Below are 23,980 nucleotides of genomic sequence, written 5' to 3'. Positions count from 1 at the left end.
GTTTATAAACTACAACTCCCAGCGTGCTCCGGGCGGCGGCGACGACGACGCACGGCGGGGCCACGCCCCCAGGCTAGGCTCCACCCCTCCCGTCCAAGTCTGCGCGCGAACTTGGTGGCGCGAATTGCGGACGCCGGGGCTGCGGGGAGCCGGTCTGAGTTGGCGCCCGGCTGTCGGCGCGCGGGGCGAGCGCGAGGCAAGTGGGACCGGGAGGCCGGGGGCGGCGAGGGCGCTGGGGGCGGCGAGGACGCCGGGCGCGGGGAGCCCCACGGTTTGCTCAGGTCCCGCCGCGAGTCCCGCCGAGGAGCGCTCGGGAAGACGCCGAGGCGACCGGGAGCGCCGCGGGGAGAGGAGCGCGCGGGCCCGGGGTGGTCAGGCGCCGGAGGGAGGGAAGTCGGGCGGGAGGGCCGAGGGGACGATGGCGGGGGACGCGGGCCGGGGCCGGGGGCGGGGCCAGGGCCGGCGGGGCGGGGCGGGGCTAGAGCCGAGGGGCGGGGCCGCGGGTGCGGGACCAGAGCGGGCTGGGGGCGGGGCCAGGACCGATGGGGCGGGCCACGGGAGCGGGACCAGAGCGGGCTGGGGGCGGAGTCAGAGCTGACGGGGCGGGGCCAGAGAGGGCTGGGGGCGGGGCCCCGGGAGGGAGCGGTACCAGAGCCGACGGGGCGGGGCTGGGGCCACGGGAGGGAGCGAGACCAGAGAGGGCTGGGGGCGGAGTCAGAGCTGACGGGCGGGGCCACGGATAAGGGTGGGACCAGAGCCGTCTGGGGGCGGGGCCACGGATGGGGCGGGGCCTCCCAGAGAGCCAGTGGCTGGCGGGAAACTTTGCTTCCTCTGCCGAGAAGCTGGGCCCCACGGAAGGGGGGCGTTTGGAGAGGGGCTCTCGCATCTGAGCCACAGCTGAGTTCACAGAGCACGCAGAGTTGAGGACGTCGCTGCTTGGCCTCCGGCGCCGTGTGGGCGCGTTGGCATCTGCCCTTTGCTTGTCAGGTGGCTTGTGGAGACGGGGGAGGGGAAGGTCCGGGCAGGTGGCATGTGCGGAAGGCCTCCGTGATTTCACTTTGTCCTAGGGTCCGGGGGTCAGAAGCGTGCCTTGGCCCACGCGTTCAGGCCTCAGTGCCGGTGGCGGTCCTGTGGTTGAGTCACTGGACGAAATAGGCTGAACCGGAAGGTACATGTTACCCTCGCATTGCTGAGTAGCCGCTAGCGGTGCAAGCTCCTTAGATCTAAACCAATTAAACTCAAGCAAGAACATGGAAACATCTCAGCCCCCAGGTCTCAAATGTGCGGATCGCGTTGTGATCAAAGGATTAGTTTTTCAGGGTTTACTTGGAAGACAGCCAGGAATGAGCCAGAGCATCTAGGCACCTGGCTCCAGGCCTGCCCACGTGGGTGGCAGGGGCTCCCTGAGCCGACCCCTGCTTCGGCTGGAGGCTGAGTGGGAAGGGCAGAGACCCGCTGTGGAATGCGGGCATCCGGGTGGCGGCTTCCCGCCCGCTGGCCGGTCAGGGCGTCTCTGCCGGGGCGGGAAGTTCTTCTGGCACTGCCAGAGGCTGACATCATCAGACTGACTTCAGGTTGGCTAAGGAGAGATGCTGTCTGCCTTGCTGGTCCAGGAAGTTAGGGAGAGTTAGGGAGCTCAAGGTGGGGCGGGGCGTCTGGAGTGTCCCTGGCCTGGTGAGGGTTTGGGGGTGCACCCTAGCATGGCACTGGGGCAGACAGTGGCAGCCGGACTGTGCCGTAGCCGTGGGCTGGGTGAAGGGCTGCCGGGGGTTATCGTTTGCAGGCAGGACCAACATGACTTGGTCCCCAGGAGCCTGCGGGGTGAGAGCAGCGGGTTCGGGGGCGTGCCAGCGTCTGGAGGTGTGGGGTGTTGGAAGAACCACATCTGGGAGAATGTTACCCAGGGGTGAACGCCATCACACATTACCAGTCACAGCTTGGTCAGTGCTGGCAGCCCAGGAGTCACCGCCAGTGGCCCTCTGCACACGGCCTCCCCAGCCGGCCCTCTGCACACGGCCTCCCCAGCCGGCCCTCTGCACACGGCCTTCCCAGCCGGCCCTCTGCACACAGCCTGGCCTTCCTCAGCCGGCCCTCTGCACACAGCCTCCCCCAGCCGGCCCTCTGCACACAGCCTCCCCCAGCCGGCCCTCTGCACACAGCCTTCCCCAGCCGGCCCTCTGCGCACGGCCTTCCCCAGCCGGCCCTCTGCGCACGGCCTCCCCAGCCGGCCACACGGTAGCCTGTAGCCTGTCCCTGTCGCTTAGTAAGTGAGCCTCAGGCCGGCTGGCAGGAGCCATGTCCCCCCCATCCTGGAAGGTCTGATGGTCTTGCTGCAGCGTGGTTGGCCCACAGAGCCCCTCAGAGGGTCTGTGAACACGGAGGCGCGGGGCTGCTTGACCGTGTGCTGAGCAGCTGCCTGGCTCTTGCAGAGTGGCCGTGCGGGTTCCACATCCCCGTTAGCCAAGGTGAGAGTTTCGTGTGGGCTCCGTCCTCACCACCCACACACCTTAAACCTTCTGAATGAGCCTTGGAAGGCCCGGGCTTGGCACTTGCTGCTCCTCCTGGAGTTGGTTCGCACACACAGGCCAGGCTGATGAACACATGCACACAGGCGAGCTGCTGCTCCCCCTCGTGACACTGGAAGCTCCGTGGAGGCTGTTCTGGCCTGCGGGTTATTGGTTGAAATGTCCCCTCACCCCTGTAGGGCACCTTTGCAGAGGACACGTACCCCAGTCCTTGGCTGGCACTGTTACCTTGAAATGACCGTGGGCCCTCGGGAGTCACGGAGGTAGCCTGGCTTCCCTGAGGTCCGCGGCGGTGGACCATTCGGGGTCACAGCAGCAGTGTTCTCCTGCTGGGAAAGGTAAAGTTTCTGGTTTTATTTATTTATTTGTTTACTTATTTTTCTTTCTGAAAGAGTTGTAGGGGTTTTGATTAGGGCCGACCCCGTTGTGAGCAGGGGCGTGGCTTTGTGTTTCAGGAGCACCAACCAGGCCAAGAACAGAAAAGGACAGGAAGTGACGCCACCATGCAGCGAAGCATCATGTGAGAGCTCTGCAGTGACCGCGCACACACACACACACACACACACACACACACAGCCCTGACCACACACACACAGCCCTGACCCTACACACACACACACGGCCCTGACCACACACACACACACACACACACACACAGCCCTGACCACACACACACAGCCCTGACCCTACACACACACACACACACACACAGCCCTGACCACACACACACAGCCCTGACCCTACACACACACACACACACAGCCCTGACCACACACACACAGCCCTGACCCTACACACACACACACACACACACACACACACAGCCCTGACCCTACACACACACACACACATAGCCCTGACCACACACACACACACAGCCCTGACCACACACACACACACTCACACACACACACACACGGCCCTGACCACACACACACACACACACACACACACGACCCTGACCACACACACACACACCCCTGACCACACACACACACACACGGCCCTGACCACACACACACACACACACACACAGCCCTGACCACACACACACACAGCCCTGACCACACACACACACTCACACACACACACACACACGGCCCTGACCACACACACACACACACACACACACACACACACACAGCCCTGACCACACACACACACACACACACACACTCCTGACCTGTCCCCAGCTGTCCTGGGCATCTGGGGAGTGAGTGAGGGAGGGAGGGAAGGACCCCGTACTTGAGGCTCCTGCCTCGGGCGCGTCACCCTGGACCTAGTTGGAGGCAGAGGCAGATTTGGTTCTGGGCCTTACGGTATGGGATACAGGACCTGTACAAATTAAGCAGAGCCTGGCTTCCACTTCAGTCTGCAGGGTTGCCTGGGCACTGGCGGAGAAGTGGGGAGCCGGGGCCGCGTGGGGGTAGTGACCTTCCTCTGCCCCCCCCCACCTGCAGGTCATTTTTCTCCCCCTCGAAGGAGGGGCAGACGAAGAAGCCGCAGAAGGAGACATCCGGCGGGGGCAGACAGGGACCACCGCCTGACAAGTACGTCGGGGTGCCAGGGGGACAGATGCACTCCTAATTCAGGGTGCCTTGGGCTCTGGGAAGTCCAGGGGCAGGCCCCTCCCTGGGGGTCTCACCTTCACTGTAAGCCACATTCCTCCGTGAGGCGGAGAAGCTGGCCACGTCCTGGCTGCCCGGTTTGACCTTGCCTCACCACCCCAGACTAGCCAGCTGGGCAGAGCGGGGCCTCCGCACTGCTGGCTCACCTTCCTGGGCACAGCCTGCACGGGAACTCGCTGCTGTGTGCGCCGCCTCCTGAGTGCCAGGCAGCTGCGTGGGTGCCGGCTCTGCACACGGGGACGGTGTGGGGGTGACAGGTGGGCTCTGGGGGCACCCCGGCACAGCGTGGGAGAGGTAGGCAGGCCCTGAGCGCACACGAAGACTGCATGGAAGCAGTGGTGGGCTCAACACACGGGGCAGTGTGGGAATGGTGCTTGGCTTCTGTAATGCCCTGTGAGTGGTGAGACTCGGAGTCACTTCAGCACCCCGTCTCCAGTTGGTCCCCTTGGTGACACTGCCGTGGGTATGCACGCATACAGTTCTGTTGCCTGGCTTGTCCTGGAGCGGCCCTCATCTGTCACAGCAAGTGTGGCTAGTGGTCAGAGTGCCCTGCGTCTGCCATGGACTTCCGTCCTATGGATCAGAACACATCCCGGGGCAGGCACCATGCGCCTTGCTGCGTCAGGTCTTACCGACCAATGCAAGGTTGCCAGATGGATGTGAAAGGCCACTCCGCTGCGGCCTCAGGTGGGGGTCTGTGGACGGGTGGGTGACCTTGGAGACGCCTGGAGAGTGCCCTGTGACTGCTGAGACGAATGGAGGGGGCAAAGGGGCATGGCTGGGGCAGCACCCGCTCCAGCCGTCCCAGTGCCCGCGTTCTGCACCTCCCAGGGCAGCGCGGAAGGAGCGCAGAGGCGTGGTGGCCGAGAGCGACTCTCCGGTGAAGAGGCCTGGACGGAAGGTCGCCCAGGTGCTGAGCAGCGAAGGAGAGGAGGAGGACGAAGCCCTCACGCCGCCCCGAGGCCAGGTCGGTCCCCGTCGGCCTGCATCAGAGCAGCCGCGCCCAGGGCTGGAGGGGAGCGCTGTGTGGGGGTGGCACCAGCTACTTCTGGGGTCTCTGTCAGGACAGCACACAGGCCCCCCGCTGCTGTACCCCACCATTTGCTCTGCCTGACCTACAGCTGGCTGCCCGTGTGGGAGAGAGGCTCAGAGAGCCCAGCCCTCCTGTGTCTCGGAAGGGCCAGGCCTGCGACTGTCCCTTAGTGTCCTGCGGGGAGGACCAGGCCTTGGGACCAAGAGACATGAGCAGCCAGCGCTGAAGCACCACGGAGCGTTGTTTTGCTAACAGTTATACATGTTCAGGTTTGGTGCTGGCTGCCTCAGTGCCCGTGGCTGGGAGGCAGTGACCTCCACGCTCCCCATCAGGCAGATGTCACTGCGCCCGGGGGAAGTGCCCTTTCTCCGTGTGCCCCACCACTCGGAGCTGCAAGGGAGCCTCACCTAGTAGAAGTCAGAAGATTCTGGTGTGTTAGAAAACGATCCTGAAACTTCCCAGACAGCGGAGGGGCGGCCCTGGAGAGAAGGGCCTTGGGTACGGAGAGCTATGAAGCTCCGGCTCCCCATCCGCCTCAGCACGCTTCTCTCCGCTTCCAGAAGCCTGCTCCAGAGTCCCCCCAGGGCTCCCCACCCAGTTCTACCACATCTCCTGAGAACACCCCCTCCCCCTGCGACACCTCACCCTCGAGCCTCCCCGCGTCGGGCATCCCGAAGCGCATTACAGGTAAGGGTCTGTCCCACACGGCCGCTGATCAAAACACTGCGGTTCAGAGCTCTGTCCACTGATGGCCTGAGCCCCTGTGGCCATCCCTGTTACAAGAGTTACGGCACCCGCGGCCCTGACACACGGAGGGAAGGGGCGGGGATTACGGCTTCATGTGTGAAATGCCCAGTGGGGTACAGCACAGCAGCCCGAAGTGGGTGGAACACCCAGTGGGTGTTAGCCACGATGCCTTGCAGAGATGGACATGGAATGTGCGTGGCTCCGGTCAGCAGGGAAGGAGGCAGGTTGAAAGCCCTGGCCAGGGCGCAGTGTGTGCTGGGGAGGGCTCCGGGTGGCTGGCGGTGTCGGATCATGGGCAGTGGGGAAGGCTGTGGGCAGCCGTCTTGGTCACGAAGGCAGAGGGAGGACGCGGCGAGAGGCCCAGGCCTGCTGAGCACTGGCCGCGGGCAGCTGTGACCGGGGCATGGCCTTCCCGTGTTGGATCGTGCTGGGCAGAGCTGATGGGGAGCACTTACCTGTGTTTGAGGGAGAGCTTAGATACCCCGTCCCGTTGTAAACCTGCCAGCCTGAACACAGGCCGGGGCTCTCTGATGGGCACCTCACACGGGAGTGGAAACGTGGTCAGTGCGTCAGACTGACTTCCCACGAAGGAGTGCGAGTCATGTCGAAAAGGCCGCGGGAGCACAGGCTGTCAGCACGCTGCTGGGCCCTGGTTCTGTGGGTTTGCCCTGGGAACCCCTCAGAATCACCTCAGGTGTTTGTGCCAGGTCACGCCTGTCATCCGGTGAGGTGCGATGGCTCCCTGCCACCACCACTTCTAGATGGCTGAGGTTCTAGGTCTGTGAGGGACGCAGGGAGAGAGCAGGCTGCCAGGGAGACCCAGTCACGTGTTGTGGCAGTTTACATGTGGGAATCTTCCATGACAGACGTGGGAGAGTGAGACAGACGGTTGCCTGCCCATGCTCACGCAGCTGGGAAGCGGCAGGGCCTGCAGGACTGGCCCACACTGGGGCAGTGCTGTGGCAGAAGAGGGGTCCCGGCGGTGGATTGAGCGCCCGGTGGCCAGAGCAGACCAACTGCGCAGGCCATGATGCTGAGCCTTTGCTTTGCCAGCTCGGAAGCAGCTCCCGAAACGGAAGATCGAAGATGTCCTGGAAAGTCAGGATGCAGACGAGGAGTGCTGCGCCAAGAAGAGGAAGGAGGCGGCAGGTGAGACTCCTGGGCCGCAGCACCTGTGCACTGGGGGGACCGGGTGGCTGGGGCTTGGCCCCTGCTTCAGACCCCGGGGGCGCCCCCGGCCTCTGCAGCCAGCACTGGGAAGGCGTCCGCCTGGCCACCCTGGCTCTGACTGACGCTTCTCCAGACATGGCCAGCTCACAGCCCTCCTGGCGTCACATGTTTTCATGAAGCTGTTCAGGCTGCTGCCTGACCAGTTCATGAACACCTCGCAACCTTAACACAAGCCAGTGTCCCCTGGCCGCCACACGTTGCTAACCATGGACTCCAGGAAAGGGCCACCGTCCTCGCCTGCCCCACGCTGCTTTCTGCACAGTTCTTGGTTTTTGTCACAGCACCCGTGAAAACCCACGCTCTGCCAATGCATCCTTCTGAACCCCAGAAACCTCCAGCTCACAGTTCGCACAGTGTCCAGCAGGGGTCACTGCGTCTCCTTTAAAAATGTCACCTTGCAGCTCCCTGTGGTTCCCTTCAGGGCATGGCCAGTGAGACCCCTGGGCCTCTCAGACCGAAGCAGTCACCACCTGTGCCACCAGCAGGTGTTGAAAGGAAGGGCCACACCACACTATGACCCCAGTGCGGGTTGGAATGTGCTCAGGATGTTTGTTATCCAGCAGATTTTAATAGCAAGTGTTAAACTTGCGTTTTTGTGTGTATTGAACTGTCATGTGCGTTGTCAGATGGTGCGTTTCCCAAGACAGCTGTTACCAAAACGGACTCACTGTTTGTGTTGAATATCCAGAGCATAGGTGGGCACTGAAGTTGAGTCCTCCGGGGGTGCCCCAGCTTCACTCGAGGCTGACACCCCCTTCACTGAGAGGCACACAGCCATGCCTCGGCATTCACGGCCTCCACTAAGAGCAGAGCCCCCAGGGAAATGGGCCCTCGGGAAGACGGCCTTGCACATGCCTGGGACACGCACACATCCCAGTCATTTCCGGGTGGGTCACAGCAGCCCACGGCGTCAACACGCAGAAGCCGGGACCACATACTGCGTTGTTGCAGGAATGACCATGAGGGTCAAGTCTGCATGTTAGGGTCAGGCGTGACCGTCACGAGCCTGTTTATGTTGAATGCTGGGTGTGGGGGCTCGCACACCCAGATGCCCACTGAGCTTGGTGGGCGCGTGGAAGCGTGTGGAGGCGCAGGAGGCACAGGGGGTGCAGGGGTCTAAAGCTGAAGTGCCCTTGCTGGGGAGCAAAGTGATTTTGTTTCTTGTTTTTGTTTTTGTTTTTTTTTGTTTGTTTGTTTGTTTTTGGCCATCTGACTCTCTGTCACCAGAACCAGAGATCCCAAGAGAAAGACCCATCAAGACTGAAGTGACAGAGGACACAGAGGAGGGGGAGCAGCCCATGACACCCCCAGAGCCCTGCGGTGAGTCTGCCCTGCTCCCAGCCGTGGTTCAGGGCTCAGGGCCTTCAGAGGCCTGGGAGTGCAGCCGGGCTCCTCCAGCCTGCGGGCTCGGCGCTCAGCCGGGAGCAGCGTGTCTCACTGCTGTTGGCCAGCGCTGTCCTGCTGCACACGGGGTAGGCGGGAAGGTCGCTGCCCGACAGAGTAGAGGTTTCAGAAGACACATCAACTGACAGCCTGGAAAAATCCTGTCAGCTCAGGCCGCCGGGCTGTGGGACAGGCCACGGGCTGCGGGTCAGGCCACGGGCTGCGGGACAGGCCACGGGCTGAGGGACAGGCCACGGGCTGAGGGACGGGCAGGTGCCGTCATAGGCCGTGGGCCTGCCTCAGGGGCTATCACAGAGGTGCTGGGCTTTGGGCTCTGATTCCCTTGCGGTCGCGCTGAGCTCTTCGCTGCGTCCACGTGGCCTGCGGTAGAGGCCAAGGCTGGCCTGCGTTCCTGAGCCCTGATGGGGGACAGCTCTCCAAGGGGAACACGGAGCGGGCAGGACGCACAGAGATTCCTCCGTGGGGCCAGCGGCCTTGGGTGAGAGCCACAGGCTCGGGGCAGGCACAGCTGGCCTCACTCTGCGTTTTGCTCCAGGAGAGGCCCCGGCGGACAGCGGCACCAAGGCCACGGTGGCCGTGAAGGAGGAGCTGCAGGAGGACCAGGCCAGGCCGCCAGCCCGCGCCCCCCGCACGCTCAGCAGCTTCTTCGGTGAGTTCCTCGCACAGGGTGCCCACCCTGCACCTGCCTGCCCACAGGAAGTCTGGCTGCCATCTGCCACCCGTTCCTGAGCCCTGGGACGGTGCTGGGTGGGGAATGGGATGAGAGTACATGGGCGCTCTAGGGAGAAAAGCTCCACCGTTTCCTGCCTCTCTTCCCAGCGCCCCGGAAACCGGCAGTCAAAACAGAAGTGAAGCAAGAGGAGTCGGGCGCTGCAGTGAAGCGAGAGGAGTCAGGCACTGCAGTGAAGCAGGAGGCCAGCGGGTGCGTGGTGGTGGGTGACAGGTGGCCCTGGCCCTTCCCTGCTTCCCCACGCCGGCGTCTGCTCAGGCCCCCTGTGCTGGGCAGGCCTGGCCACGGCTCCCAGGGGAGGGCCACGGTCGGGTAGTTAGACTTGGTGGGCCACGGCTGGTCCCTGATGCAAAGCCAGCTGAGCTGCAGGCCAGAGGGCAACAGCCCAGGAGCGGGGTCTCTGCCCTGACTTCCAGAGGGGCCAGGACCCTCTCGTGGCACCCCCAGCTGTGTCCCTGCCCCTGTCTGGCCTAGATCCTTATCTCAGAATTCACTGTGTCCTGGGAAAGCCAGCACAGGCGACTGTCCCACACTGAGCTCTGAGCGCCTCTCCTGGGCCCGCGCGTGGACAGCTGCCCTCTCCTGGGCCCGCCCGTGGACAGCTGCCCTCTCCTGGGCCCGCCCGTGGACAGCTGCCCTCCCTGGGCCCACCCGTGGACAGCTGCCCTCCCTGTACAGGGCTGTGTGACTGCCCAGGCTGTGACCCCTCGTTAGCTCATCGTAATACTGCCTGGACGAGGAGGTGTATGGCCAGTTCCTGTGACGTCTCTGACCCTTTTGCCTCCACAGACTCCTGGACCCATCAAGCTACAACCCTGCCAAGAACAACTACCACCCCGTGGAGGACGCCTGCTGGAAACCTGGGCAGAAGTGAGACCTCCCCTCCGCGGGCTGTCAGTCCGGCCCTGCCCCAGTGGGAGGCCTTGCTTCGGGGAACCAGTCGTGGGTGGCAGCGTCCGAGCTCCGCACACAGTCTTAAGTTTCTTTGCCTTCCCAGGGTCCCTTACCTGGCCGTGGCCCGGACGTTTGAGAAGATCGAGGAAGTCTCTGCTCGGTAATGAACGAGGGCTGTGGGGTGCAAGGGCTATGGGGTGGGGCTCCCCAGCTCTGCCCACTCCCTCTGCAGTGCCCATCTGCTGCCACAGCCCTCGGGTTCGTGGCCACTTAGGGCCAGGAGGGCCAGCCCAGGTTCAGGGTGGGGAGCCCAGCTCTGCTGCTTCCCCGCCTGCCTGTGCTTGGGGGTCTGGGGGCCCGGCTCTGCTACTGGGGGAGGAAGGCCGTGGCAGCAGCTGTTGGGACACTCATGCTGACCGTCCCCAGAGTAAGCGCCGGGGTGGCCGAGGCCTCTGCTAAGCGGTTTCAAGCACTCGGTGCATTTATACTCGGCTGCTGCCCCAGCCCTGATCTCAGCCCGCCCTTGAAGAGCCAGGAGCTCACGGCCCCGACCTCCCGCAGGCTTCGCATGGTGGAGACGCTGAGCAACCTGCTGCGCTCCGTCGTGGCCCTGTCACCGCCAGACCTGCTCCCCATCCTCTACCTCAGCCTCAACCGCCTGGGGCCGCCCCAGCAGGGCCTGGAGCTCGGTGTGGGTGATGGCGTCCTCCTCAAGGCCGTGGCCCAGGCCACAGGTGCGAAGGGCAGCGTGGGGAGGTGCGGAGAGGTGACTGACAGGTTATGGAGGGCGACCTGCTGGGCAGACTGGGGAGAGTTCCATGGTAGTGGGTCAGGGTGAGAGGCCAGGCCGGGATTGGGACAGGGCCGCAGGCGTATGGACCAGGGACCAAGGCTAGGAGACAGAAGTGTCAGGGCAGGGAGTGAGGCTAGGGCCCAGCAAGGAAGCAAAGTTTCTGAAGGGCTCCCTCTGGCAGGGCCTGGAGCAGGGAGTGGGTGGATGAATGGGCAGCTCCAGGCTTGGGGACACGCGTCGGCAGTGGGGGTTGGCTGCCCAGGGCCTGGGGTGCCCGCCTTCATCAGGAGGGCATCTGGGAGCCTAGAAGGGCCGACCGCAGGTGAGAGTCACCAGGCCGCATGTCGGGAGGGACAGCAGGAAGGGAACAGAGACCCGAAGCAGTGAAGGGGGGCCCAGCTGCAGCCGCCCCTGCCTCCCCTCCCAGGTCGGCAGCTGGATGTCGTGAAGGCTGAAGCGGCCGAGGTGGGCGACGTGGGGCTGGTGGCAGAGAACAGCCGCGTCACTCAGCGATTCATGGTGCCCCCACCCCCCCTCACCGCTGCCGGGGTCTTCGCCAAATTCAAGGAGATCGCCCAGCTCACTGGCAATGCTGTGAGTGGGCAGGGCGGTCACCCCGGTAGCCATGCCTCAGAGACCTGAGGCCGTGTGTCTGTCCCCTCCTGCTGTGGGTAAAAAGGGAGGGAGGCCAGTGGGAGAGACAGGTGGGAGGGCAGGGGCAGGTGTTCAACGGCGAGCGGGGCAGGGCTGGGCCCTGCGGCTCACCTCCGCCCCTCCGCCCTCCACTGCCTCCTCCAGTCCACCAACAAGAAGATGGACATCATCCGAGGCCTGTTTGTCGCCTGCCGCTACTCGGAAGCCCGATTCATCGCCAGGTGACTGGGGTCTGCGAGCTTTGGGAGAGGGCCCCACAGCTAGGGAGTTGAGAGTACCTGGAGGCCTGCTGGCGTCCTGGCTGCGTGCGTGAGGAGCCTGAGCTGCCAGGCCCCGTCCCGGGCCCCTCCCCCTCAGCAGTGCTGCCTGGAGATGGCCCTGCAGCGGAGGCAAAGTGTGCTGTGTGTGATGAGCAATGCTTGCCTTGGCCAGAGAGACGCAGCATGCAGCATGAGGCCTCGTGTGTGCCGCCGTGACCAGTCTTGTCACGAGCGTGCCTGTGTCTGCTCCCCCATGTAGCCTGGGGTGAGACCCTGTCCTCGCCCCACAGACAGCAGGGAGCTGGCCCGAGGCCACCGGCTTCCAGCAGGTGCTCCCATCGCTCTCAGCAGGGTGGGCTGCATTCAGTGTCCCCTCCTCCACCCCCCGCTGGGCCCCACCTTGCCTTCTCCAAGCAGCTGGGAAGTTGTGCGGCCCCCCGTGAGGACTTCCTCATGCCCAAGGTCACAGTCACCATGCGGCCTTTGCCCCATTTGTGATCTCGGGTCCCTTTCCGGCTCTGGGGCCTGTTGGTCTGAGCACGGAGTTCGCAGTGGGTCGAGGTCTGGGAGATGGGTGGAGATGGTTTGGGAAGGCACCAGCAAGCCCCCCTTGGCTGTTCTCTTCCCCAGGTCCTTGAGGGGGCGGCTGCGCCTCGGGCTGGCAGAGCAGTCGGTGCTGACCGCCCTCACCCAGGCTGTGAGCCTCACGCCCCCCGGGCAAGGTGAGCCCCTCCTGTAGTCCCACAGGGCTCCCCGTGCCCTTTCCAAGGCCACATCCCCGGCTTCCCCCCACAGCTTCTACCCTGGGGCAGCTGAGCCACCATGCTCAGGTGCCTTGCCCAGCAGCGAACCCGTGACTGCAGCCTGGGTGGCCGAGGGGTTGGCACACCCCCAAATCCCTGGTGGCTCTTTTCCCAGGATTCCCCCCAGCGGTGGTGGATGCTGGGAAGGGCAAGTCGGCTGAGGCCCGGAAGGCGTGGCTGGAGGAGCAGGGCATGATCCTGAAGCAGACGTTCTGGTGAGCCCCGGGGAGGACGCATCAGCTGGAGCTGGAGACACGGTGGGGAGGGAGGCGGCGGGGACGCTGGGGTTCCAAGTTCCAGGTGGGGCTGCTGTCGGGAAGGTCTGCAGGAGGCCTGAGAGGACCACACGAGTGACAGAGAACGCCACCCCACGGCCCTCGGTCAGTGGCGGTCGGAGACCACAGCCCAGCAGCTGTGCAGCTCTGCCTGGGGCCTCCAGCTGCGGGCCTCGGCCTGAGTCTGCAGAGGAAGCCTGGCCTCGTGGTGCCCAGGCAGAGGGAGGCAGTTACGTGGGGTGACCATGAGGGAAGGCACGGGGACAGGGTGACTGCAGAGGCCTTTCCCAAGCCGTGCGAGTTCTACTAAGGTGACTCCGTCCTGTTCTCGCCCCCAGCGAGGTGCCGGACTTTGATCGGATCGTGCCAGTGCTGTTGGAGCACGGCCTGGAGAAGCTCCCGGAGCACTGCAGGCTGAGCCCAGGTACCGGCCCCTGGGCTCCTCCCTGGCACAAAAGGCCTCGTCCTTTCTCCCCAAGCATTCCCGCTGACTGATGGGTGGGCGGAGCTGCTGGGATGGGCCAGCGGCCAGCGTACACGGCACTGTCTCATCGATATCCAGAGCCAGGTGGGGGTGTGCTGTGCTGACGAGAATGGAGCACCCTGTGGCTCGCCTGAGTGCACCCTCGAGTTGGCCCGCAGTGTGTGTGAGCACGTCCCCCCTCAGGACTGCAGGGGCCTGAGCAGGAGCAGCCCGGTCCCTGTCTCGTGCCCTCTGGTCTCATGGCCTGTCCCCCCACACCCTCCCTCTGTCTCGCAAAGGCACTCCCCTGAAGCCCATGCTGGCCCATCCCACCCACGACATCAGCGAGGTCCTGAAACGCTTTGAGGAGGCAGCTTTCACCTGCGAGTACAAATACGACGGGCAGAGGGCACAGGTAGGGGCAGGATGGCCCTGCCATGAGCAAGGCACCAAGAGCAGGACAGGGCTGCTGCCCGCTCGACCCGTCTGGGCCATCGTGTCCACCTCCATGCAGTGGGCATGAGAATAACCCTCGCCTCCCTGCCTGGGAGAATCATCCATGCCCCTAACCTCTGGTGGCTCAGGCGTGTTGGCCTCATTGCTGCCCTGCTGTGAGAGCATGCTTGGGGCACTCGGACTGTGGCTGACCACCAGCCGTGGGGACCAGAGTGGTACAGCGCAGAACAGCAGCTACACACAGCAGGCACACGGGCTGACTGGTAGGGTTGAAGGGTTCGAGGATGCAAAGGGAAAGGCAGCAGGTGCAGGTGCCCCCAAGGTGACTCACCGGGGCTGCAGGCCACATCGTGCTGAAGAGCCTGCTCACGGGCAGAGAAGAGGGGCCGGGATGGGGTGGGCTTGGGCCTGACCCCTGCCCTCCTCGCTGCAGATCCATGCCCTGGAAGGAGGGGAGGTGAAGATCTTCAGCAGGAATCAGGAGGACAACACTGGGAAGTACCCCGACATCATCAGCCGTATCCCCAAGGTGGGTCTGCCACGCTGTCGCCCTGGCGAGGTGGGGCTACAGAGTGGGCAGTTTCCCATCCAGGTTCCTGCCTGCCGTGGAGACCAGAGTCCTGAGCAGAGGCTGGCAACCTGTAACCTGTATGACTCGCAGCAGGATTTAGGTAACAGGGAATAGGCAGTCATGCGGGTGTGGGCCGCCATCCCACAGGGTGACGTGCCTGCCGTGGAGGTCCAAGGGCTGCCTTTGTCGGAAAGGGGTTGGTGCTCTAAATGGGATCTGCAGACAGGGTGGGTCTTAGCGTGTGCCTGGTCTCCAGTCTCCTGGGAAGCTTGGAGATGGGATTACATGAAGGCCCACTTAGTCCCTTCTGGGGCCACGCAGAGCTGAGGCCGCCTAGGCCCAGAGCTCAGGCAGCAGGAGCTGGGAGTGGGTGGCTCCTTTGGCCTGGGGCAGCCTGCACGGACCTGCCCTGAGCGCTGCCGCCTCCCTAGCCGGTCATCCCAGCCTCTGGCTTCCACTGGCCTTGGCTGCTTGGTTTTTGTCACTAGCACTTGTCCCCAGCTAGCTGTGCCATTTCCAGACAAGATGGAGGGAGAGGGGTCGCGGCGCCTATCGCCTCCCGTGAGGACACCTCTGTGCTGGGCAGTTCCTTGCTGCCACAGCAAGGTGCCTGAGGCACGCGGGCTCACAAGGGGCTGGGTTTGGGAGGTCTCAGGTAGCCCAGGTGTGGTACGTGTGGCAGGAGGGAGTGGCAGCAGGGCCCAGTGGTCGGGCTCTGATAGCCAGCCCTCTGGAGAACACGTGGGCACACCCCTGTGGGTGAGGCCCTCCGCATAGGTCTGCCTCCAGGCACCTGTCGCCTCCCGACGCCGTTGGCTCCGTTTTGGAGTTGATGTGTGTGTGACATACTGCAGCGTGGGGTTCCTGGCACCAAGAAGCCGGGGCTGGATAGCTGTGCCGCTGCTCCGGTCAGCCTGGCACAGACGTATGAGCCTGGAACCTCAGCAGCGCTGGGCTAACAGGCCCCAGGGGCTTTCCCTGCCCCTGGCACCTCGGTCCTGGCTCAGAAGCCACTCATGTGCCCTTCTCCTGGCCTGCCCCATCACGTCGGGACAGGCAGGTGCAGTGAAGGCAGCAGGCACACCACACACCTGCGCCAGGCCTGTGTGTCTGAGCAGTGATGGTTCCAGGTGTGCAGGTGGACCATGGCAGGGCCAGGCTGCCCAAGGCAGTGCCCCAACCCACTCAGAAAGCCCCCGCATTCTCTTCCTCCAGTCCCGGGGCGAGTAAGCCCCATCCCCTGGCGCCCCCCACCCCATCTGCTGTCTGCCGACAGAGTTCCTCTGTGAGCCCCAGAGCCCCATGGAGGTGTCACAGCCTTGTGCCTGTTTCCAGCCGGTTTTGCTCACCCTCTTGGTTCATGTTTCTTGGGCTCTGCTCTGCGCCAGATCCTGTTCCCAAAGCCAGGGTGTAACTCGGCCTTGTCAGGGTCTCTGCCCTTGCCACACTCTCACTGCAGGCAGGCAGGCTTTTACCGGCGCCAGCCCCCGTCCTGCTGGCTCTGCAGGGAAGCCCTGGTGTCCTGTGGGCCCGGACAGAAGGACATGGCTCCCCTGGTGTCTGGGGAGTGTGTGCAGCGTCCGGGACCATGAGGCCACCTGCTCTGGAGTCGGGAGAGGGCCTCCCGCAGGAGGAAAGAACGTTGCAGGCATTGGGGGAGCGGGGAACATCTGGAGGGGTGAAGCCTGGTGGAGAAACGGAAGCTCAGGACTCTGGGGAAGGGCCAGGCCATGGTCACATGTGGGCTGTGGCTGCCGTGAGACGGTGAATGGGTCAGTGCCTGCGCTGGGAGACCCATAGCATGACGTGGCTCAGGCTGGAATAGCGAGGTTGTGAACACCCCAGGTGGACTTGAGAGTGAATCCCAGGGTCCCTGGGAACTGCCTGGGGGGCGGGGAGTTTCCAGCAGGGAGTCCTTGTTGGACTTCAGGTCCCGCACACGCGTGTGTGTGCGAGAGAGAGGGAGGGAGGGAGGGAGGGAGGCCGGCCTCCCCGGTGCACCCCGGACGTGGGACCTGGCGGAGGAGCAGCGGACTGTGGACCTGTGGGTGCCTTCTGACCTCCTCCTCCACCTCTCACAAACCCTGGTCCCTCCCGTCCAGATTAAACTCCCGTCAGTCACGTCCTTCATCCTGGACACGGAGGCTGTGGCCTGGGACCGCGAGAAGAAGCAGATCCGGCCATTCCAGGTGCTCACCACCCGCAAGCGCAAGGTAGCGTCTGCCCCACCCTCACCTGGCACGGCCCCCACTCCCACCCTCACCTGGCACGGCCCTCACTCCCACCCTCACCTGGCACGGCCCTCACTCCCACCCTCACCTGGCACGGCCCTCACTCCCTCTGTCACCTGGCACAGCCCCCTCACTCCCACCCTCACCTAGTACAGCCCCCATTCCCGCCTCTCCTGGTCCAGCCCATCCTGCCACTCCCTAGGATAGTCAGTCGGTCTGGATGTTGGTCTCCACCTTCTCCGGTAGTTCCTGCCCCCACCCCCACCTCATCCCTGCAGCCAGGGCTGGGAGCAGGACAGGCCATTCACCTGCCATCTTGCCCCCAGAACCCCCTGCTTGCAGCCCACTTCCCCTCACTGCTGACAGGCCAGAGTGTGTTATGCCCCCACCCTCTGCAAGGGAGGCTGGGAGAGCAAGTGCTGGTGCAAGCGAGGCTGTGCTCTGGGCCTTGGAGGAGTCATTCCAGGACTCCGGCCACAGCCTGGCTGCCCTCGCCAGCCTGCAGCCTGTTAGCTGGGTGCAGGGGGCACCCCTGGTCACTCACCTTCCTCCTCCTGATGTCCATGCTGCCCAGGATGTGGACCCATCGGAGATCCAGGTGCAGGTGTGTTTGTACGCCTTCGACCTCATCTACCTCAATGGACAGGTGAGTCCTGGGAGCCAGCCATTTGGCTCTTGTGTCACCGAGAGGCCACGCTCAAACTGTGGTCCTCCAATGAACCTCCCAAGGTGTCTTAAGCCCCACGCCATCCCACATGAACGCCCTCCTTCCCCCCGCAAAGCTGAGGTGTTCAGTGTAGGTGTGTGACTGGATTTCTCACTTGACGGGATGGACGTTGGCAAGAATCCCACACGTTTGTAGTAGTGTACAGGGCGTGAGGCAGAGGTCTGACAGCTGTGGCTCCCCCTGCCCCAGGGTGAGCCCACCCTCCTGGGATGGAGAGGCAGTCAAGGGAAGAGCTGCTTCCTCTTCCTGCTGGCACAGCCAGAGGTTCGAGCCTTGTCCAGGCTTGAGTCTGTGTGGGGCGTTTTGCACAGGGCTGGCAGGACTTGCAGGGCAGGTGCAGCCGAGGTCACCAAGTGGATTACTCCCCCCGCGCCCGTGGGGTCTCCTGTGTGGAGCAGGGAGAGCTTTCCCGTGGCAGAACTGGTCCAGCGTAGGGCCAGCGCTGGCCAGCTTGGTCCCGCCCTGATGTCTGCAGGGGTGCTGTTGGAGCACAGCCTCACCTGTTTGTTTCTTGAAAGGCAGGATTTTATTTACGTGGAAGGTGGAGACAAAGGGAGAAGCAGAAAGAGATGTTTTCTCCATTGGTTCATTCCCCAAGTGGCTTGGCCGGACCGGAGCCAGGAGCTTGGAACTCCACCCAGGTCTCCCACAGAACCAAGCATGTGGGCCGCCTGCTGCCACTTGGGGTGCATTAGCAGGGAGCCACGTCAGGAGCGGAGCAGCCGGGGCTCTGACGTGGGAGCAGCATTGCCAGTGGAGGCGTAGCCTCCAACACCCCAGAGCTGGCCTTGGGCCTCGCCCACCTGTGCCTGCCTTTGCTGCATCCTGTGACAGCCCAGAGGATCAGGAGCATGCTAGCTCTGCCACCCAGCCAGTGGCAGACAGAACAGTCCGCCAGAGGCGTCTACTGAGCACGCACAGACTGGCTTGTCAGTGTCGCTGAGCACCTGTGACAGTGTGAGCGCATCCCAGTGACCCGTGCTTGGTCGCAGGAGGCTCCACGGCCTCTCACAGAGTGGTGCCATGCTCTGTGGCTTTCAGGATCTGAGGGGTTCTGGGCCGACCCCGTGGGTATCGAGGGATGACCACCTGCCAACGGGTTCATGGTGCCTGGTTAACAGGCATGCTCTCCCCAGACTTGTCTGTGAGCTGCCGTCGCTGGCTCCCCTCCTGGGTTTGGCTGGCTGGTGGTAGGCATAGCAAGAGGCCCGGGAAGGGCTCCGCCCACCCAGCACCCCTGAGCTCCTCAGCCCTACACGGTGTCCGGCCCCTGTTTCCGCCCACCCACCAGCCTAGTGCTGAGAATTCCCACAGTGCTGCTGGCAGCCGGTGCCTCCCTCCCAGGGTGCTCGTGAGCCCCATCCCAGCCGGGGACTGTCCTTATCGCGCAGTGTCCGAACCTGCCCTCTCCCCTCAGTCCCTGGTGCGCGAGCCCCTGTCCCGCCGCCGGCAGCTGCTCCGTGAGAACTTTGTGGAGACCGAGGGCGAGTTCCTCTTCGCCACCTCCCTGGACAGCAAGGACCTGGAGCAGATCGCCGAGTTCTTGGAGCAGTCTGTGAAGGGTGAGGACACGTGAGCCCCTCCCTAGGGCCCATGGTCCCTGGTGACCAGCACTGGCCCCTGGCCCTGGGTGCCCAGTTCCCAGGGACCCTGCTCATGTCTCCTGCAGACTCCTGTGAGGGGCTCATGGTGAAGACCCTGGAGGTGGATGCCACCTACGAAATTGCCAAGAGATCGCACAACTGGCTCAAGGTACCAGCCCAGCCTTGCTCCACAGCACCTCGCCCGAGTGGGCAGTTGACCTTGAGTCGGGCACTGCCCAGGCCGAGTTCTGCAGCCCTGCGGAACTCCAGCCTCCATTCTGCTTTCCCATAAGTCCGTGTGAGTTGAGCAGAAGTAGAAGGAGGGTGCTGCCCCGGCCACACATCCTGAGAACCAGTGTGGGAGTCACACGAGGGCTGCACTCCCCCTGAGCGTCCATGCGACAGCAGGCTGGGGAGTGCTGACCCGGTGGAGCTGGGCAGGACCCGGTGTGGTGAGGAACATGGCAGGCATGGGCTTGGGCCAGGGAGAGGGTCAGCCCCGTGTGGGGAGGGCAGCTGAGCCCAGGATGTGGGGAACAAGCAAGTCAGAGGGGCCAGTGGCCCTGGGACCACCCCGGAAGGTAGAACTGCACAGGTTCTGGGAAGCAGGAGTCACGTGGTCTGACCATCCCTGCCCAGCTCCTGCTGGCTCCAGGTGGGCACAGCGGGACTGAGCGGATGACAAGAAGGGGGGCTGTTGTCTGAGGAGAGACGGCCACGAGGATGGGTCTGCCTGTGTGTGCAGCTCTCTGGCTCCGACCCGAGCAGCTGTGAAGCTGTGACCATGACCTGCCTCAGGAAGTACGCACCCTCATTCCCTGAAGGCAAGCTGCCTCACACGTGCTCTCCCTGTGAAGGCGTGCGGGGGAGCCGGCCTCGTCTCCAGGCTGAGGGCCAGCAGGAGCCACGGGACGGAACTAGGTCCCAGCCCCGTCTCAGAGCCCGGACACCCCTTCCTCCTGCAGCCTCTTCTCGGAGGCATCCTCAGGTCCTTCTAGAAGCTCTGGCCCCAGATGCCCCTGGCCTCCAGCGGTGAAGGCTGCGCCCTGCGCTCCCCTCACCACCCTGCCATCTCTTGTTCTGCCCTCCCACAGCTGAAGAAGGACTACCTGGACGGCGTGGGCGATACCCTGGACCTCGTGGTGATTGGCGCCTACCTGGGCCGGGGGAAGCGCGCCGGCCGCTACGGGGGCTTCCTGCTGGCCTCCTACGACGAGGACACCGAGGAGCTGCATGCCATCTGCAAGGTCCTGAGGCGGGGGCCTGGCTGTGGGAGGGAAGTAGACCCTGGGGGTCTTGCTGCTGACAGTCCAGGGAGCGTCACGTGCTCCCTGAGAAGGGAGGCCTTGGACTTGGCTCGAACGGCAGCAGCTCTGACCGCACGGAAAGCTGGCTGCCCTGGGGACGGCGTGAGGGTGACGTCCAGGGACTGCGTTCAGCTGCTGCTGCTGGCTCTCGAGCAGGGTTTGTTCCTTCATCTTGGAACAGGAAGCCTGGAGCAGGCATCCCTCCCTAGCACTCGGACAGGCCCCTCCTGTCTCCCCACGAGTGTCCGTCTCATGGCCCTCTGGCCTCATTGGGGGTGTCTGCGAGGGTTCCCGCCACCTTGCATGCTGGAGACCAGGGAGAGGGCATGTGGTTGAGCCCGTGGTGGGATGCCGGCAGCCATGGGGGAGTGGTTGGATCCAGGCCCGGCTCTGCTCATGGGCAGCCTGGGAAGCAGCTGGTGTTGCCTCAAGCACCAGCGTCCCTGCTACCCACACGGGAGACCAGGAGGAGCTCCTGGCTTCACATAACTGAATGATGGAGAACAAGACACAGGGTCCAGGAGTGTGGGCCTCCCAGGCCAGTCCCCAAATGCTTGCAGCAGCCAGGGCTGGGCCACGCCTAAGCTGGGAGCCCAGAGCCCCAAGGGTGTGTGTTAGCAGGGCGCTGGGCTTGGGAACAGGACCAGGCCCCACGCCCAGGCTCTGGGGTATGCGCAGGTGGCTTCCTCACCACTCAGCCAGAGGCCCACCTGCTGCATCATCGTAGGTGACATGATGTGAAAGCTTTCAGGTGGAAGTGTTCTGGGTTCCTGAACCCGTTTTCCGTAGCTGGGGTCCAGTCGTCAGTGGCTTTGTCCTTCCACGTGCGTCAGTACCGAGCACCTGTGAGACCGTGTGTTCGGTGACAGACGTGGCCGTGTGAGCCCTGGGTGTCCTCGGGCCCCAGCCTGCCACCGTCTGGCAGTACTGGACTCTGCATTCGCTGGACAGCAGACAGTTTTTATTCATTGCTTCATTCCCCACATACTGCAGCAGCCTGGCCTGGGCCTCCGTCGTCTCCCGTGTGGAGGGGGCCAGCCGCTTGAGCCATCACTTGTTGCCCCCCAGAGTATGAGTTAGAAGGAAACAGATCGAGAGGAACTGGGCTTTGAACCCAGGCCCTCCAGGGTGGGTGGCGTTGCCCTCCTCCAGTAGAGTCTGAAGAACTGTGAATAGAGCAAGGGGCGGAAAGGCCGTTAAGGTCCTCGGCACCACTCAGCCCTGCCCTGCAGAGGCCAACCAGCCGAGGCTCTGCCAGCCTGCGTGTCAGCGCCAGGTCCTCCCCTTGACTGTCCGGTGGCTGGGGGTCCCCCGTCTGCAGGGTTAAGGTAGGAGACGAGGACAGTGTTATAGGTCCCAGGGGAGTGACGTCCAGGCCGGGACCTGAGCCGCAGGAGGCCAGGGTTCCCCACATTGCGGGAGACAGTGGTTAATGGAGCGCCTGCCTCCCAAACCCCCCAGTCCTGTGGGTACCCTTGACTGGAAGGGCTAGGCCAGGTCCATAGGGGGCAGAACAGAGAGGAAGTGCCCAGCAGGGCTGCCAGCCCAGCGTCTGACCGTCATGTCCTCCCTGCAGCTGGGCACGGGCTTCAGCGACGAGGAGCTGGAAGAGCAGTACCAGCACCTGCAGGTGAGCTGCGCCCCCACCCGGCCCCGCACCCCTACCCGGCCCCACGGCCCCACCCGGCTCCTTACCCCCACACGGCCCCACGACCCCGCCTGGCCCCGCGGCCCTGGACTCAAGGCTCCTGCTGCGTGGGACTCAGCAGACGGTGGGAGGGCAGTGGGCAGCAGAGCTGGTGTTGGGATCCTGCGTGCCCAGGCTCAAGGGGTAGTTCTGGCAGCTGCTGACCGCGGGGTCTCCCCACTGTGGTGTGTGGACGTCTCGCCATCATTGGACAGCGGTCGGGCCTCTGTCCCTTTCTGTGTTCCTCCTTCTCTGGGCCCCAGCCACCCTTGCCCCAGGTTTCTAACCCTTCCGCGTGTTTAGTGTCTCACTCCCAGAAATCTCTGTCTTCATTTCTCCCCTTTTCCCAACCCGCGTCTCCCCATCCCGGAGGGAAGCCTGTCTCCTCCACCCCCCATTCCCAGCCGCTTCTCCCCATCCTGGAGGGAAGCCTGTCTCCTCTGTCCCCTCATTCCCAGCCGCCCCCTAACCTTGATCTCGAGATCTGGGACCATCTCCTTTCCCACTGCTCCCTGCAGGCCCTAGTGCTGCCCGGCCCACGGCCCTACGTGCGGGCAGGCGGTGCTGCGGCCCCCGACCACTGGCTGGATCCGGTCACCGTGTGGGAGGTGAAGTGCGCGGACCTCTCCCTGTCCCCCATCTACCCTGCTGCCCGCACCCTGGTGAGTGACAGACCTGGCACTGGCTGAGCAGGGTTGCAGAAGGGAGAGCAGCCATGGCCAGCCCTGGAAGGGCCTGGGTGGACCTGCGTGGGAGAATGTGCCCACTGGGGTTCCTCCGAAAGCCTTTGAACCCTCCTAGCAGATGGGGGATTCTCGGACTCTCAAGTTGGTGTCAGGGCCACTGTGTACATGAGAGGAGCTGGCATCTGGGCAGTGCCCGTGGGCAGCCATGCTGTGCTGAGAAGGGGCAGGCCTGCTGTCTGCACTCCCTAAGTGCCTCAAGACACAGCATGAGGACCTGAGCATGTCCGCTGTCAGAGGGCACGCACGTACCTGTCCGGGCTCTGCAGGCGGGAGGGGGTCCTGGAGTCCAGGCCGTGTGTCCCCAGCCCTGAGCATCACCACAGCTGCCGTGGTGGCCAGCATCGCTCGAGCACCTGCATGCCTGGCTCCCGGTGTCCATCAGCTCACCGAGCCCTGGGCACAGTCCCTCTGCGAGGATCGGGACAGGGAAGCCAAGGGGAAGGCGGGGAGACTGGACGGGGCCAGCTGCGAGCAGAATCGGTGTCGCCCCTCCCGCAGGTGGACAATGAGAAGGGCATCTCCCTCCGCTTCCCTCGGTTCGTCCGTGTGCGCAGAGACAAGAGGCCCGAGGATGCCACCACCAGTGACGAGGTGAGGCTCTCGGGATTGGGGCGTGGGGGCGGGCGTGGCAGCAGCCAGCGTGCCTCCAACACACCACTGCCTCCCCACACAGGTGGCCGAGATGTACCAGAGGCAGAGTCAGATCCAGAACCAGCTGGACTCGGACTCAACCTCCGACATGGACGATTTCTTCTGAGCCCCCGGGCCGCGCCTCGTGCAGAGCTGTCTGGCCACGACCCGGTCTGTGTGATTTTGAGTTTTGTATCGAGGGCTCATGTGCTGATTTCCCTCAATAAACCATCACCAGACACCCACCCTCTGACCGGGCTGTGCTGGGCTTTGGGGCATGGCCCTGGGCAGCTACAGAACATGTGTTCCAAGCGCCAGGCCACAGATCCCTGTGCTACTGGGGACGACAGTGACACACCTGTTTGCGTTTAGATGCTTCTGTGGCCAGCAGCTGCTATACTGGGTAGTGGCAGTCGGGGGCCTGTGTGTGGCAGATGAAGGGGGACACACCCAGGACCTGAGCCAGGAGTGCTGACACCTAGGTACCGACTGGGCAGCCAGACTGCAGCCCGGGGTAGTGCAGGGACTTGGATGTGACACCCAGCACTGACCCATCAGCTGGAACATCCTCGACACGGTGTTCGGGCATCAGCCCAGGAGGGC

General features: G+C 64.0%; 1 protein-coding gene across 1 annotated transcript; it reads left to right on the top strand.

Annotated features, from left to right (window-relative positions):
• Positions 1-2,151: 2,151 nt before the first annotated feature.
• Positions 2,152-23,622, top strand: LIG1 (DNA ligase 1). Its single transcript, XM_040977891.1, has 28 exons — positions 2,152-2,863; positions 2,981-3,045; positions 3,986-4,075; positions 4,985-5,120; positions 5,747-5,873; positions 6,987-7,082; positions 8,391-8,483; positions 9,103-9,216; positions 9,387-9,489; positions 10,087-10,167; positions 10,295-10,351; positions 10,753-10,925; positions 11,412-11,578; positions 11,783-11,859; positions 12,529-12,620; positions 12,817-12,916; positions 13,315-13,400; positions 13,739-13,854; positions 14,329-14,424; positions 16,569-16,679; positions 17,272-17,343; positions 18,842-18,986; positions 19,094-19,176; positions 20,102-20,254; positions 21,891-21,944; positions 22,520-22,663; positions 23,246-23,338; positions 23,421-23,622. The coding sequence occupies exons 2-28, from the start codon at positions 3,029-3,031 to the stop codon at positions 23,502-23,504; spliced, it is 2,760 nt and encodes a 919-aa protein (XP_040833825.1). The 5' UTR covers positions 2,152-2,863; positions 2,981-3,028; the 3' UTR covers positions 23,505-23,622.
• The last annotated feature ends 358 nt before the right edge of the window (positions 23,623-23,980 follow it).

This window comes from Ochotona curzoniae, unplaced genomic scaffold, assembly GCF_017591425.1.
Source record: "Ochotona curzoniae isolate NIBS_2020 unplaced genomic scaffold, NIBS_Ocur_1.0 contig_2861, whole genome shotgun sequence".
Taxonomy (NCBI): Eukaryota; Metazoa; Chordata; class Mammalia; order Lagomorpha; family Ochotonidae; genus Ochotona; species Ochotona curzoniae.
This window is presented reverse-complemented; position numbering and strand designations above follow the sequence as displayed.